General features: G+C 48.4%; 1 protein-coding gene across 2 annotated transcripts; it reads left to right on the top strand.

The window, feature by feature from the left end:
- Window positions 1-951: 951 nt before the first annotated feature.
- LOC111858748 (serine/threonine-protein kinase N2-like) lies at window positions 952-16,300 on the top strand. 2 transcript variants are annotated; one of them, XM_072707113.1, is made up of 22 exons: window positions 952-1,396; window positions 3,290-3,566; window positions 4,074-4,228; window positions 5,456-5,585; window positions 5,815-5,966; window positions 6,240-6,447; window positions 6,577-6,759; window positions 7,128-7,237; window positions 8,881-9,024; window positions 9,105-9,180; window positions 9,775-9,964; window positions 10,167-10,281; window positions 10,648-10,712; window positions 10,808-10,877; window positions 11,365-11,456; window positions 12,004-12,180; window positions 12,497-12,559; window positions 12,673-12,749; window positions 12,840-12,982; window positions 13,078-13,185; window positions 13,607-13,687; window positions 14,771-16,300. In XM_072707113.1, exons 1-22 carry the CDS (start codon window positions 1,376-1,378, stop codon window positions 14,969-14,971), a joined length of 2,838 nt encoding a protein of 945 aa, XP_072563214.1. In that variant the 5' UTR covers window positions 952-1,375; the 3' UTR covers window positions 14,972-16,300. The 2 variants fall into 2 exon arrangements, with proteins under 2 accessions (XP_072563214.1, XP_072563222.1); XM_072707121.1 differs by lacking the exons at window positions 952-1,396; window positions 3,290-3,566; window positions 4,074-4,228 and adding an exon at window positions 5,062-5,267.
- Window positions 16,301-16,317: the final 17 nt, after the last annotated feature.

Consider the following 16,317-nt stretch of genomic DNA (forward strand, 5'->3'; position numbering starts at 1 on the left):
TATGCACATTATTGTGGATATACAAAAGAGGATGTTGTGTATTACAGTGCTCCCTGTTAGAGAAATACAGTATTGCGAAATATGATTATAGGTACAGTAATATATTTAATTAATATATATAAATAAGAAACAGTGGTTGACGTCCTTCTCATTTTGCAAGTTTGATTTTCTGATGATTTCGGCATCCTCTTAGTTTTTGTTAAATATTAACTTCTTAACTGCTTTCATCCTTGAATTACTTAAAGGTCTCTGACAAACGAATTAAAAACATTACTCTTAAGTATTTTTGAACGTAGAATTTGTTAACACGTTTGAAAATGTCACAATCTACAAAGAAGATGTTTAGTTTATTCAGGTATTTAGGTTGATAATAAACTGAGTACTTTAAAATATGACTTTGGGTAAGATAACCATTCAAATGTGTGCCCACAAGTTAAAATATTAGGTTAAAATGAACGCCGTAATTGTAGGATCACCTAGAATGGCTATAATGGGTTTTTGATAACAGATGGAGAAGTAACGGGTGGAACTTTTTTCTTTTTTGAATAGCATGAATTATCTAATAAAGTGTATATACGTGTGTGTGTGTGTGTGTGTGTGTGTGTGTGTATATAAACTGGGAAAATATAAAACAACAAGCATCGATTCCCGTGGGAAAGTACCCCATGTTTGAAGTACAGTTTTCTTCGTGACAGCAGGTGCATTTCCGGGTATATTACATAACGAGTCATTTGGATTTAATGCCCAATGTGAAGAGTAAATATACTGTCACATTTTCAGATAAACACATTATTAATTACAATTTATATAATAAACAAATTTGTTCATAAGTTGTGCCTATGCTTACCAATGATATTTCTTTTATTACAAATTGTAGACTGATGTCAGTTTTTTGTATTCATATTTTCCCCTTCCATATTAACATTCGAAGCGAGACGACACAATTCACATGGTGGAAACAACATTGTGAAGTTATACTTGTGCTTTATATCGTTAAATGGTTTGCTTTTGATACGCTGGACAATACCGGGCGCCTTTTGCTTGTTAATGCCGCGCCTGCGCCTGGTGATTGACAGGTGACTTAGCCAATGTGATGCTTGGAATCGAAGCCGTCGAAGCCGATTCAAACCGCAGGAAAAGGGGGAAAAGAGCCGACGGCAGGAGTTTCACAGCAGGGCGCTGCGTATCGGGGGCTGCTCGCCGAGGCCCGAGCGCTCCTTCCAGGGAGGCTTTCACCCCCATCTGGGCCGCTCGTTATGTCAGCAGTCTACATTTTGCGGATTCGTCCTTTAATAATCTGTAAATCATTTAAACTGAAGTTCTTTCACCTGTAACATCGCTGGGCACCGCAACTCCAGTTTTTTCGTATTTCTTCATGGCGGGGGTAACGCTACAGGTGAGTTCGTAGTTTGTAAGCACGGCAAATAACCGTGATCATTTTTATTTTAAGTTCTGACAGCAGTTGTCTTAGCCATCTACTGTGAAGTACTGACTGAAACATGCAAGGTGAGGATCGGGAATTCATGCCCGTTGGTTAGCAGCTGGGCTGTTTTAATGTCCCGGGGGATCAGTTAATGTTATATTAACCAACCAACTGTCATTTTCGGGTAAACTTTATGTAAATAGAAAATATGGCTTAAGTGATTGTCATCAGTGCATCCCAAGCCGCAGTTTATCTTAGGGGGGATCTAAAGACGTAGTCCTGTCCTTTGTCTGATGATAATCCATCAACCGGCTAGTTTCTCCATCTGTACATACATACATACATACATCTATTTATCTGTAAATTGGGGTCCATTATTCATTGACCATCACGGCGTGTATCTTTAATAGACTTAAAAGGTGTACACGGATGGGGTTTATACGTACAACGTGACAGTTAAATATGTTAGAGCGGTTGTCTGTTTTGATGGAATTGACGGCCACCATTAAGGGAGACCGTGGGTAGTTGTTGATTTATTATTGTTTCTGTTCATTTTATTTTTTCAAATGTAGAAAAATTGACATGGTGGTATTTGGAAGAATCTCAGTTATGTAGTAGGATATTCTGTCGCTATCCTATTATCCCCGGTCTCCCTACGTTGTGTGTAATCTGTTTTCTGTGTACTTTCTCTGTAAGGCGTCTTTGAGTTCTTGTAAAAGCGCTATATAAATAAAATGTATTATTATTATTATTATTATTATTATTATTATTGTGTGTTGTTAGTATACTAAATACATTCTGAATATACTCCATAGTCCTTAAAAGCTTATAAGAAATAAATGGGTTTGTACATTTTGGTATTTTAATTGGGGAAACTGGTGATTGTGTTCATTGGCACTAGTGAGAATGAATGACCAGTAACTCAACTTTCTCAAGGGTGTAAACTGTAGCTCGCGTGGTCTGGTATGTGGGCTGAATTTTCCAGTTACACTCGTTCATATAGGGAAATATTGCTCAGCCTTACAGAAAGATATGCCTTTAAACTAGGTTTTAAATAGTAATGGCACTTAGGTTTTTGTTCTCTCCAACAACCACCTTCAATTTGCTAGTTTAATATTGATTATCTTTTTGAAAGATTTCATAAACCAAAAATATTGCTATATTATTTTGTGATGACAGAATTAGTAATATCTTTGGGAAATTGTGTACCTTTGACACACCTGTTAGATAATCCGGTTTGTTTGTGTTGAAGTAACAAAAGCCAACCGAAGGGGTGGGGGGGGAGGAAGTGAATCAGATCTTTTTGTTGTATAACGTAGTAAAAGCTGTGCATAAATACTTATGATTATAACAAATGTATGTTCAAAAAGAACGAAAAGCCGACGAAGGCTTCATTGTGCTGTTGGATATGGAAGTGTCATGCAGATGCTATGTTAAATGTCTTCACATGTTTAGCTGCTGGGATTTTGAAGGACTAATTGTTCAGCCATTGTTACAGAGTGTAGTTTTAGATCAAGTTTCTGATATTATACACAGAAGAGGAACAAGGTAGTGTACAAAGGAGAAAGACTGGGAAAGAGATGAAGCTTGTAAATCCAACTGACATTAAACCTCCCATTTCAGTGATATTAGTGGAAGGAAATTGTTGCTGTGTCCTAAAGCAAATCATTGGGTTGGTAGATCTTGCAAAATGCAATTTATTTGCTATATTTACTTTAGCTAAATTCCAAACTGCTTAACCTCTCACCGATAGTGAGTAATTTTACCTGGTACTCCTCGGTTGAGTGACCAGAGATCACTGTGACATTTCCTGAATGCAACGTGAAGGAACCCTGTCTGCTCTCACTAACTCCCTTCCCGTGCCAGAGCGCCGCCCTGCAGGGCTTAGCAGAAGGTGACATCCTGGACCCTACGTTCCAGCGGCAGCTGGAGGATGCGCGCACGCAACTCCGCCAGGAGATCCAGCGGGAGCTGAAGATAAAGGAGGCAGCAGAGCGGCTGCGGCGGGCTGTGACGAGCAGGAAAAACGCTGCGGACGTGGAGGGCCAGCTCAGGGCTTCCGGCCGCAAGCTGGAGTACCTCCACCGGCAGCTGCAGGAGCTGGATGCCCGGGCTGTGGTCTCCCAGCCCGACGCTGCGGCAGGTGGGCAGCAGGAGCCCAATGGCTGGTTCATTTTGATTTTACTGATTTCTGCTTTTGTTAATGTACGTCACATAATTAATTCATGTAATACATTAAGTTGGGCACCACTTTACAATAAGTCTTTACAATAAGGTTATAACTGTGTTATAACTTGTTTTAAATTGTCTAATAATTTACAAAGTGTTACAACCTAATTAATAACCAGATTATAAACCATTCGTAAACTCTTTATATGGGTAGCCTTATTGTAAAGTGACACCTTAATCCTTAGTTTGTTTAGGTATAATGTGTTTATTTGTATATTTAAGCAATCTTCAAGCAGTCCCAGAAATCCTTATTTACAGAAGTAGATCCATTTTGATCACTTTAAAATGACTGAACTACCGGCAATGCAAGAGGTCATTGGGTTTTATGTTTAGAATCTCTCCCCCCCCCCCCCCCCCCCCAGGCAAACAGCAGCTCTTCCTCCTCCTTCCCCATTCATAATACTGAGTTGTCCTTCATCAGACAGGCCGATGTCCCCAAATTCCTGCCCGTGGGAGGGGAGCTCCTCCCCGCTCTCCAGCCGAGTCCACGCCCTGAAGAAGCAGCTGGCCATCGAGCTCAAAGTCAGGCAGGGAGCCGAGAACATCATCCAGACCTACGCCAGCCGCTCCGTCAAGGTGGGCACTCTGCACCTGCTCGCCTGTCGCAGTACCAAACTCCTCCAGCTGGGGGCCGGACATCCGTCTCACGTAAAGTCAAGTTAAGCTCGATTAAGCGCTCAGAAGCTTGGTGCAGACGTGGTGCCACACTTAAACAGCCCAGCGTGACGAGGCTGGTACCAGCGATGGGTATTACGTTCTGATAGCTGCTGACGTTAGCGTCGGCCTTGCCTGAAGGTCGTTGGATGCCGGAGTCAGTGACGACTTGAATCGTCAGCTTTTACACTGAAGCTTTATCAGTCGCTGTGTTGGATTACTTTGTTTTTAAATAAATTGTGCAGTTTGGGTGGCAGTATGACCTCATGGGGGGGGGGGGGAGCGATAGATAGAGAGAGAGAAAGAGAGAGCATCCTTAACTGAAAGCTGCGGCTGTGTGATTAATGTCCCCCCCACTCCTCGCACAGTGCTGCCCCCTCCCCCCCCCCCAAGTCGGCAGTGCAGCGGCGTCCGCATCTGGTTGGTGACAGGATGGGAACATGTGTCCCGGCGGCGGCCAATGCGTGGGTGTGGAGCAGGCAGCGGTGTGTGGACTCACGGCGGGAGCATTGGCACCCGGCGACTCTGCTGTTCTAGCAGGAAGATTGAAAAGGGGGGGGGGGGGTCAGGGGGGGATCCAGCAGAGAGAAAAAGGAAAGGATGAGGGCAGGATACAGGATCGCAGTAGCATTGTGCCCAAAGCATCATCGTGGAAATTTAGGAGGGACAGAGGTAAAAAAACAAACCCGTCAGGTTGGATAAGCGGTATTCGTTTGTCGGGTGTGTAGAATGATCGTTCGCTCCGGGGGGGGGGGGGGGGGGGGGGACGTGGAGCAGCAGCTGCTGGCCACAGATTCGGCACGCTTCAAGGGTAGCGAAGGTGACGATCAGAGCAAGCAGCGGTGCTGCCCTCGACTTGGGGCGGTGAGGCGTCAGTCCTGCAGCGCGTAGACGGGACCGGCCGACGCCTTTCCGTCTGACATGCGGCCCCCCCCTGCTGGCCTGATCGCACGCCTCTCAGGTATTTATCACTGCGCCGTTTGTTTGCCTGACGGGGGCTGTTGTTGCCGGGAGCATCTGGGAGAGAGAACTCGAGACGGGGCTGAGTTGAACGATCCAGAGAGCCTTGTTTTGGCGATGGGGCAGGGGGGGCTCCCTCGTACCCACGCTAATGCCGACCGTCCCCCTACCCACGGCCCCCCACTCCAGGACCGGAAGATGCTATCGACGGCCCAGCAGATGCTGCAGGACAGCCGTACGAAGATTGAGCTGATCCGCATGCAGATCCTGAAGGTGACGCAGGCAGGGGAGCAGGGGCTGAAGGCCAGCGACCCAGGAGGTGAGAGCACGGGACCCCCCCCCCCCCACCCACCCACCTCCCATCCTATAAGCCGGATCTCAGCTGACAGCATAGTGGTGGTCTTTATGCATTCAGTAATATACTGATATATGTTTTGTTAGCTTGGGTATTTATGTTTAGGCTGCTAAAAGCACGTGTGTGACAATCTGCTGCCAGTCCCCCCCCCCCCCCATCGCCGCTGCTGTATCTGTACCCTGTGTCCTGGCAGGAGGCCCCCAGCACCCGGGCAGTCCTCCGGAGTTGCGGATCGCCGACTTGAGGCACCACCTCCGCATCGAGGCTGCTGTGGCCGAGGGTGCCAAGAACGTAGTGAAGCAGCTGGGGGGGCGTCGCCTGCAGGACCGCAGGGTCCTGGCCGAGGTGAGCAGCGGGCATGGGCATGGCGCGGGGGCATCGGGACGTTCAGCGGGGAGAGCAGTGTGTCCTTGTGTGTGTTTGAGGGAGAGGAAGAGAGGGAGTGAGTACCCCTACCTGTCATGGCTGCGATACCTCCCTCATGGTGCTACACATGTCAGTCTGACGGGTGGCCAGTCTAAACTGCCCCCCCCCCATGTCTAACCCACCTCATGGATCAGTGCATCTCATTGGCTGGCAGTGAGCATGCGCTTACGCGTTTTCCTCTCTACTCCCTAGGCCCAGGACCGGCTGCACGAGTCGTCCCAGAAGCTGGACCTGCTGCGCGCCTCCCTGGAGCAGCGCTTGAGCGAGCTTCCCCCGGAGCACCCCCAGCGCGCCACTATCAAGGAGGAGCTCTCCATGGGCCCCTCTCCGTCGGTGGCATTCCAGCGGGGCCGCGTTTCCTCCTCCCCTTCTTCCTTCCTCAAGCCCGCCTCCCTCACTGGTGAGAGCAGCTCTCCTGTCCCAGTTCTGCTGGGATTTTGTAGGGACCCTTATGTGTGAAAGGGGCATGATCTGGTGGTACCCGGTTCCTCGGTTCCTCAGCATTATCTCCTGGGATGTTCCTCTGCAGGCAGGCTTGAAGTGCGCCTCCTGGGCTGTCAGGACCTGCTGGAGAACGTGCCGGGCCGTAACCGAGTAAGCGGCGTGTCCACGGCGCCGGGAAGCCCCTCCGACAGCAAGTCCCTGAAGATGCTAACGGGCCTGTCGGGCCGCAGCATCAACAGCAAGGTCAGCAAGATGGATGAGCTCTCCAGTGAGTACCTGCACTGGGTGGGGGCGAGGCTGGGAGTGGGCTGGGAGCAGCGCTGGGGTGGGTGGGTGGAACTGCGACTGGGGCTGGGGGGCAGGGCAGGGGGGGTGGGGCTTGGGGGCGGGGCTGAGGACTGGGGGCGGGTCTGGGGGTGGGGCAGGGGGGGCAGCACTTGGGTGGGTGGGGCTGGGGGCGGGGCTGAGGACTGGGGGCGGGGCTGGGGTCTAGGCGGTGGCATTGGGGGCAGGGGTCTGGGGGTGGGGCTGAGGGCGGGGCTGGGGGGCAGGGGTCTGGGGGGTGGGGCTGAGGGCGGGGCTGGGGGGCAGGGCAGCCCAGAGGAACAAGCTGACTTTTGCATCCACCCTGACCAGCGGAGATCAGCGCCGTGCTCAAACTGGACAACAAGATGGTGGGCCGCACCAGCTGGAGACCCCTGAGCAACCTGTCCTGGAACCAGAGCTTCAGCATCGAACTGGACCGGGTGAGTGTCTATGGGAACCTGAGCTTGGCCCAGGAAGCACGGGGGGGCAGCTTTTATTACACTGTTAAAGGGGGAAAGTGGCTCTTCCTAAAACGGATCAATTACACTTCATTTCTGTAAGCATTTGGTTTGGCTTCCAGTTAGAGAAACACTGTATACCTATTGTGCGACGGGATGCATTTGCAGTATTGATGTTAGCCAGCTGAGCTAGACTTGAATCTCCACCCAAACTAAGCTTGTATGCTGCAGTGTATTCTGGGAGAACTAACTCGTTTACACAGTATATGATGAATCACATGATAAGAAAAACAAATCCTCTGACTCTGGAAGACCTTTGGACCCACAGGATTCAACTTTTACATCAAAGTGCCGATTAGCTCCCAAGCGTGGAAACCAGGCCCATAGCCAGAAATTTACTCCGGGGCGGGGGGGGGGGGATCCGGCACATTTTGAGGGGGGTTCAAACTCATTATTTTACTTCCTGGCTACGTGCCATGTCGGGAGCAAACACCTTTCGGGGAGTGTTCAAACTTATGAGCTTACTATGTGGCTGTGTGCCATCCTGTTAAAGCCCACTGGGTTAAATAACAATTTACCAATGAATACCCCCTAAGTGTCTCAATGCATGCTGGGTAACGTCTGCTTTTTGAGAATAATCTCACTCCTAACCAGTAAAATTCTGACAACCCTGTTTTCTAAGACAGGTCTTTCACAGCAACCCCTGATACATACATGAAAATAAACCTTAATCCCTCTCAGTTTTCGGCATGTTTTGCAAGGTGTAGGGATGTTAACCGATGACCGTTTGACCGGTGGTTGACCGTATCAACGTTAACCGGTCAAAGTTGTCGGTAGTCGGTTAAAAAAAAAGTGATATCTAAATTAGGCTATTATAGACAGTGGACTATACGCTACTACAGTTAGCCATCTCATTCCTCATCTTTTTGTGTTAAGTGAACAAATTATCCCTCACACTCAATTTTTCATAACTCGCCTGTTTGTACTTAATAAACCAATAAAAACATTTGGCGCGAGGTCACAGCGTTTGGGTTCGCGCGCTCACAAGGTTTGCGAAAAGTAAAGGCAACAGGCTAAAACACTCGAGGTTAGAGCCAGGGCAGACGACAGGATGAAGCGTGCAAAGAAAAGTAGTGTGTGGGACCATTTCTACCTCAACTAAAGCGGCGTCTCTTCGGAGCTGTCATTTTCTTAAATGAGCCGTGGCAATGTTTCAAATGAGCTTCTAACCTAGACAAACGCCTTTATTTTCAAAGCGATCACCTTGTACCCAAACCATTTGAAACTAAGGAGCCATTTGTCCTACGATTACATACAACAAGCTCTTCGGCGCCGCGTTTGCGGGACTCATGTTTCGCGCTGTAGGGGATTTTAAAAAAGTGACGTGAGTGGCAGTGTGTGTGTGTGTGCGGGAGGCAGAGCGGCAGAGAGATGCGACAGAGTTGCGAAATTGCAGAAATGGCTGTTATTTCAAATAGCGTACCATATTTTAAACTAATCGGTTAACCGGTTTCAACCGGCTACTGAGGCTCGGTGGTCGGTCAAGAAATTTTTTAGTTTTCGCCATCCCTAGCAAGGTGACCCATGTTTTTCCCTGAATGACCTCTGACCGCACCTCCTCCCAGTCCCGGGAGCTGGAGATCAGCGTGTACTGGAGGGACTGGAGGGAGCTGTGTGCCGTTAAATTCCTGCGTCTGGAGGACTTCCTGGACAATCAGCGGCATGGGATGTGCGTAAGCATGGAGCCCCAGGGCGTGCTCTTCACAGAGGTGAGCAGGTCGGACCACGTGCTCGTTCCGGGGAGGGGGGGGGGAGAGATGGACTTGTCACACATGTGTGGTCTGTGTAGGTGACCTTTGTCAACCCCGTCATCGAGAGGCAGTCCAAGCTTCAGAGGCAGAAACGCATCTTTCCCAAGGAGAAAGGTAGGCACGCTGACCCCTATTGCAGTCCTATGTTTTAATTCTGAAAAATAAATCTACAGCTGTCAGTTTCGGGGGAATACTGTGTTCCAGATGTTTGATAAAACACAGTGACCTCTTACAAAAAAGTCCAGTTCAAACAACAGTTTTAAATATGTTTCATAGTTGTACATGTTGTTTGGGTCAGGTCCCTGACCTAAAGCTATAAAACCTGACATTTTCCTGGAAGGCATTGCATCTCGCTAATCTGGCTCGGAGTGATGTTCTCGGAGATGCAAATCAGCATAACAAGCACTCACAGGAACACCCTTTCTCTATATTATAAAGCATCCAGCCATCTTTCATAGCCACTTAACCGTTATGCTGATGCCTATCCCATGATGCACTGGGCACAAGGCGCAGGTCACCCCGGATGGGATGACAGTCCTTCACAGGGCTACACTCACACTCACTTGCATAATCATACACTATTTAGAGACACCAATTCACATCAGTGTGTGTTTTTAGACTGCTGGAGAGAAGTACCCAGAAGAATTGCATGCAATTTTTTTTAAACATAATATATTTTTATACTTAATCATCCAATTTTTCACTCAGGGAAGGACTTTTTGCGTGCTGCACAGATGAACATCAACTTCGCCACATGGGGGCGTCTGATGATGAGTATGCTGCCACCTTGCAGTTCCATGGCGACGCTGAGCCCCCCGCTGTCGGGCTCCTCTGACCCCGAGGTCACGCCACCTCCCCCAGTGGAGAAGCCTGCTGTGTCGAGCCCCCCATCTCCGGGGTAGGACTGTCCAGACCTCAGCACAGTTTAATTCTAGAGCTACTGAGATCTATTGGAGGTAGACCAGTGTCAGCAAGCCAAAAGCTCACAGGGACACAACCCACAGCCACACAGTCTGACTGGTTTCTTATCAAGCAGAGCTGTTATCATTCTCTGTGTTTAGCGTGTATGCTGTCTCTGTGGCCCCCCACCCCACCCACAGGGAGCTTCCGGTGAGGAAGCTGAACTTCAGCGAGGACCGACCACCCAAGCCCCCGCGCCTCCACATGGGGAATACCCCTTTGTCACCTTCAGCAATGACACCTGCACAGTCCAAGGTGATGACATCATCACTATCACTGTCACTATCATCTTCATGTAAATCTCTCCCAGTCTCTGCCTTTTATGGCACAGACCCAGAGGCGTCGCTATACCCCCCCCCCCTCCCAAAAAAAAATGTAGATAGATATTTAAATTAGTGTTTTCTGATTAATTTTCATTAAAATCAGATGCCCCTAATAAAGACGTAGCTCCCTTTTTTCATAAATCTCACAGACCATCCACTCCCTGGGTAAATGTACAGCCTGTAACTATGCTGTGACATACACAGCTGGGCTCAGCTTTGCGTTTACATCCCTCTGGATGCCGTCTGATCCGCCACATCTCTGTCTCACTGCCATCTCCCTGCTGGCTGCACACTTCAGGCTTCAGCCCCGAACCACACGGAGGAGCCAGAGGAGGGAAATGGACCCAAATCACGGAGCGCCAGGTACCGCGGGCTGCCGCTGCCGCAGGGGGCTGTCCCGGCTGCTTCCCCATTGCCGGCGTGTTAATGTGCCTCTTTCCTCTTTTTATCTCCATCAGAAAGAGGGAGGGCTTGCAAATGGAGGATTTCAGGTGCATCTCTGTCCTGGGAAGGGGACACTTCGGAAAGGTGCCGTTATCCCGCCGCCGTGTGCCGGCCTCTCTGCTGTTCCTCACTCCCTTTAACGCGTTTATTTATTTGGTGTCCAAAGTGACGTTCAAGTGAAGCACGTAAATACATCACATGCGGTACAATAGCTGGTAGAATGACCTTCCAGTGAGTCATAGAAACCAGGGCAAGATAGTCATGGGGAATGTAGGTATACAAACACTGCTTTAAAAGGGTCACTATTGTAATTAGAAATGCTAGGAACTCGTAATTAAGTGGGCAAATACATGTACATTGCAACACACAAATACCTCCCAAGTGAGAACCTATTAAAGATGTTAGTGCAATTTACAAAAACACATCTAGATTTACTAAGCAACCAACATTGCAACAGAACAAGTCAGCGGCACTAGGTTATGTTTGACGGTTTGAGGTGTTCATGGAAGAACAGTTGAGTTGTTCAGTGGTTTTATTTATATGATTGGGAAACTCCTTTCTCTCTCTGTAGGTCCTGCTGGCAGAGTATAAGGAGAACAGAAAGCTGTATGCCATTAAAGCACTGAAGAAAGGCGATATTGTGACCCGTGATGAGGTGGACAGGTGCGCGGTGTCATGCTGGAATTCTGCCACAAGGGGCAGCATAGAGCAGCATAGAGCAGCCTGTGCGAAAGATTGGAATGATTCGAATATCTCAGCTTCTTTGTTATAGTGGTTGGACTGTTACCTCACACCTCCAGGGGTGGGGCTTGGCACCCGTGTCATGCAGGTTCTATTATAGTCCAAAGTCAAGCAGTTAGGCTCAATGGCATCTTAAAATTGCCCGCAGCGTATGATTGTGTCCAGTGACGAACTGACATCCTGTCCAGGCTGTAACCCTGCCTTGTGTCCTGTGCTGCCCCCTTGTGGTTATATTGGAAGATGGATGGATGGAACTTGTCCTAACTAAATTAAGCACAGGATTAGTTTAAAGTTACTTGTTTAATTCAGTTGATTCATATGGCGAGTAATTTAATGTATGTAACTTATGGGGATTTCTGAGACTGGAGTAGGCCAAAGTTTGGGGAGGCGATATTTGTGTAGTATTTGGGATGTCCTACCTACCTGAGGCTCTGTCTGTCTACCCCCCCCCCCCCCACTGCGTCCTCAGCCTGATGTGCGAGAAGCGGATCTTCGAGACCATCAATGCCTCGCGGCACCCCTTCCTGGTGAACCTGTACGGCTGCTTCCAGACGGCAGAGCATGTGTGCTTCGTCATGGAGTACTCCCCTGGCGGAGACCTCATGATCCACATCCACACCAGCATCTTCTCGGAGCCGCAGGCCCGGTGAGCTCTACCTGGCCCCGCCCAGCCTCCTCATCACTCGCTTCACCCCGCTCGGGTTCCTGTGTTTTTGTCCTGTTGATGTTGCTTACAGTTGAGTCACCGCTACATAACACAGCTAACTGAAGCTTAGCGGCAGTTAGCATACGGAAATCCATTGTGTTTTCCTATAGCAGTCTGTGTCAGGATCCAAATAAAACAGGGGCATTTGGCTGCTAATCTTTCGTGCTGAATCATGCCTCTGCTGTCTTAATATATAGATTCTTCTGATACATTTAGTACAGTTTTTAAAGGGATGTGTCTTGTGTTTTCTTTACAGGTTTTATGCAGCTTGTGTGTTACTGGGTCTCGAATTCCTGCACCAAAACAAAATAGTTTATCGGTGAGTAGATGGTTTGAGCAGGACAAGGCTGATCCATCAGAGCAGGTCTGATTGCTGATTTTCAGGCTGCTTGTGTGACACTGATCACATCCCCCCTGATCTGCTCTAATCAGGGACCTGAAGTTGGACAACTTGCTGATGGACGCAGATGGTTTTGTGAGAATCGCTGACTTTGGGCTCTGCAAGGAAGGTAATGGGTTTGCCGTTTGCCGATCCTCGTCGTGCCGGCTTCTGTGAGTGGGATCCACGTTCTTGACTCCTAAACCATGTGTCCCTTCAGGGATGGGCCATGGAGACCGCACGTCCACCTTCTGCGGCACCCCAGAGTTCCTGGCCCCAGAGGTCCTGACGGAGGACAACTACACCCGTGCTGTGGACTGGTGGGGCATGGGGGTCCTCCTCTTCGAGATGCTGGTGGGCGAGGTCAGTCCAGGCTCAGACGCAGTTCATCCAGGGGCGCTTACTTAGACGTTTTAAGCATACACTAACCTGTACCTCGCTCTGTGTGTCGTCACCAGTCCCCGTTTCCTGGTGAGGATGAGGAGGAGGTGTTTGACAGTATCGTGAATGACAAAGTGCGATATCCCAAGTTCCTCTCCCCGGAGTCTGTCTCCATCATGCAGAAGGTAGCACAGTGCCCCCGGTGGTCCTCGGCAGGAACGTCTCTGATGTGCACCGTGCCATCAGCATTTCTTCTTAATGTTTCCTTTTATCTACCATAACTGTTAGGCAGTTGGGTGTTTCGTTCCAGTACTTTCCAACAGCAGTTCCTCTTCTGGCTGCTGTCCTTGGTCACCAGCTGTCTGCTTTTATTAGTATTGTTTCAGTTGCCACTTGTTGTAAATGTCAAGTGAAACGATCCCTTTCTTCCGTTGAGTGTCGTTTTGTTAACGTGCATCGTTTTGGTAATGTGCATCACAATAACTAGCAGCTGGTTTTCCAAATGACGGTTGAAGGCCCGAGAGAGCCTAACAGGTGATCGAACACCTTGTGGTGAACAGGCCAGATCCTTATCACACATGTAATCCCGCCCCTGACTTCCTGCAGTTGCTGGAGAAGAACGCCGAGAAGAGGCTGGGTGCCGGGGAGCAGGATGCTGCGGAGGTGAAGAGGCAGCCCTTCTTCCAGGTACCTCTACCTCCGACTCTCCTCACCACCCTGGACTCTACTTCTCTTCAGAGATGGAAAGTTCAGGTCCAGAAAGCAAAAATCCAGACTAAGATTTTGTTTCAGCCAACCAGTTGAGTATAAAGAGTCACAGTCACAGAGTACTCAACTGGTTGGTTTTTACTTTCTGGACCCAGACTACGTACCTCTGCATCTCTTCAGCCAAGTAGAGATTACCTTAAGCTCCTTTAACACTAGAACCGCCAGCGTTTTTTCGACCTCCTTTAACACCAGCAGCGACGTACTTCGCCATATCACACCTTTCATTTTTGTTAATGGGCCATCATGCTCACCTATCAGGAAACAATGGGACAGTCGGTAATCATCACAGCAGCAGCTACTGTTACCCCAAAAATGCCGTAAAACTCATAATATACATTCGTGTTTGTCATGTTTTTGTGTTCATCGATACAAGTATTGGTTTCAATAGATTACTCTTGTGAAATTAATCATAATTCCACATTGGTAATGAAATAAAAGCCTCACTTTAACATAAATACCAAAAATGTATTACTTTAATCTGTCTTACAGTTGGCTATGGGCAAGCCACTTCAGCTGAATATGGTGCATTTTGCAATTCATTTAAAATAGAACGCACATTTTTGTTTCACCTGGGTTGATTTGTATAAAATGTTACTTTATACACTTGTTAAAAGGAGGAAACTTCGACGAACATGAAATCGCCAATAAACTATTTATTCAACGGTTTATAAAATGCACACTGTGTTTGAAAACTTTTCCACTTTACGATTTCAGGACAGAGCAGCAGAACAGGCTTTTTGGTTTAGGGTGTTAGATTCGCTGCTATTAACACTAACAGCACATCAGCGCAAACCAAAGGGCTGCATTCGCCGAACTGCGCCTTGCTTGGTGGTTAAAGGAGTTTGACGTCCATTGGCGTGGGAAGCAGCAGTTCTAATGTTAATGTAGTGGTCAGTAAACCAAGCTTTGCTCTGTTCCTGTTGATGTCACTTGTGCTACTTGATGAGAAATTGGCTCTTTTTTCCCACCTTAATCCCATTCCACTCACTTTTGGTTCTTCAGGCGATTAACTGGGAAGCCCTTCTGGCCAAGAAAGTGAAGCCACCGTTTGTGCCGTCCATCAAGGGGGCCACGGACGTGAGCAACTTCGACGAGGAGTTCACCAGCCTCCGGCCCGTCCTGACGCCCCCGCGGACCCCCTGCACCCTCACGGCCAAGCAGCAGGGGGTCTTCACCGACTTTGACTTCTCAGCGCTCAACTGAGGGCAGTCTCCGGGCACGACCTAGCCGCAGTCCCAGCTGCTAAGAGCTGACCCGTCCCGTGTGTGTACGCGTGCATGTATGTGTGCGCATACCTGCACAAATCCCTCAACACACCGACTTTAGGTTCTTCCATACATCCTGTGCTGTCAGCATGGGCAGGAGAAGATGAGGTATCCGCAGAAATGGAGGCTGTGGTTGCTACGGGAGGTCTCTGTCCTGTCTCTGTCACTAGAACCTTGGGTCTCTTCACCTTCTTGCCCTGACCGACTATCAGGGACGGTGGGATGTTTTTGAGCATTTGTGCCAAGAACAAAATGTTTTTCTACACTTTATTTTTAATATTGTATATATCATTCTCCCATGAATCTCCTGGACCATTTTAAGATGGCTCTAAGGAAAACACTTTCTGTTCACATAACCATAGGTTTGCTTGTTCGCACTGTATGGCTTTACTTGGGTTGGTTCTCCTCATGACCCTGAAATGAAGTCCCATCACCGCATGGGAGTCAGAGAGCAGAGCGGAGTCACTCGCCTTCACACAGAAAGCTGAAACAAGCAGGTCTCACCCCTGTACTCTGCCCCAAAGATGCTCCCTGTAGCTAAAGAGCTTTAATTATTTTCATGTTGCATTCGTCTTCCTCCTGCTGTAGCTTTTATCCTGATAGCTTTGTGGCCAACAAAGGAATCAGATGACAGACCATAAGACCTACAGCGGGAACTGGCCACTGCAGAATACCAATTAGCATCAGTTTATACCTTGATGTGTATGTACTGTATCTGTGTATATATTATATATATATAAGAATTCTATATTATATTTAAGTGAAACGTTAGTTAAGGGTGGGTATCCGATTGAATTAAGAAGTGCCTCTATCACACTGCTAAGTTGTGCCCATGGACCGGACCCCATGCAGACATGGGACCATATGAGATGAAGGAGACAGCCATGTGCCACGTGTAAGCCTGCAGACGGCTTTCCACTGGCTCTCGCACGCCGGCGCTGCCAACCCGTGAAGGGGAGGATGGCTGAAACGCTGGACACTGCCTGTATTCCCGAGCGTCCCGCCATGAAGGCCGTCACCCTGATCACACTGGAAAGCCGCACACCCGGACCGCCATGCGGCAGCACAGTTTGTCGGGATGATTTACTTTTGCACATCACTCTGACAGCTGCTGACTGTGTAATGAATGCATGTGGTTACCTACTACAACAATTTATAGGGAAAGGGAAGGGAGAGAGACTTTCTAAATCTGATGATGATGATGATGATATGATCAATATCTCAGACCTGCATCCTGTGTCCATTAATAAAGCTTCTCACTTTGGGAGTGGCAAGTCTGCTGAG

The sequence above is a fragment of the Paramormyrops kingsleyae genome, chromosome 2, assembly GCF_048594095.1.
Source record: "Paramormyrops kingsleyae isolate MSU_618 chromosome 2, PKINGS_0.4, whole genome shotgun sequence".
NCBI lineage: Eukaryota > Metazoa > Chordata > Actinopteri > Osteoglossiformes > Mormyridae > Paramormyrops > Paramormyrops kingsleyae.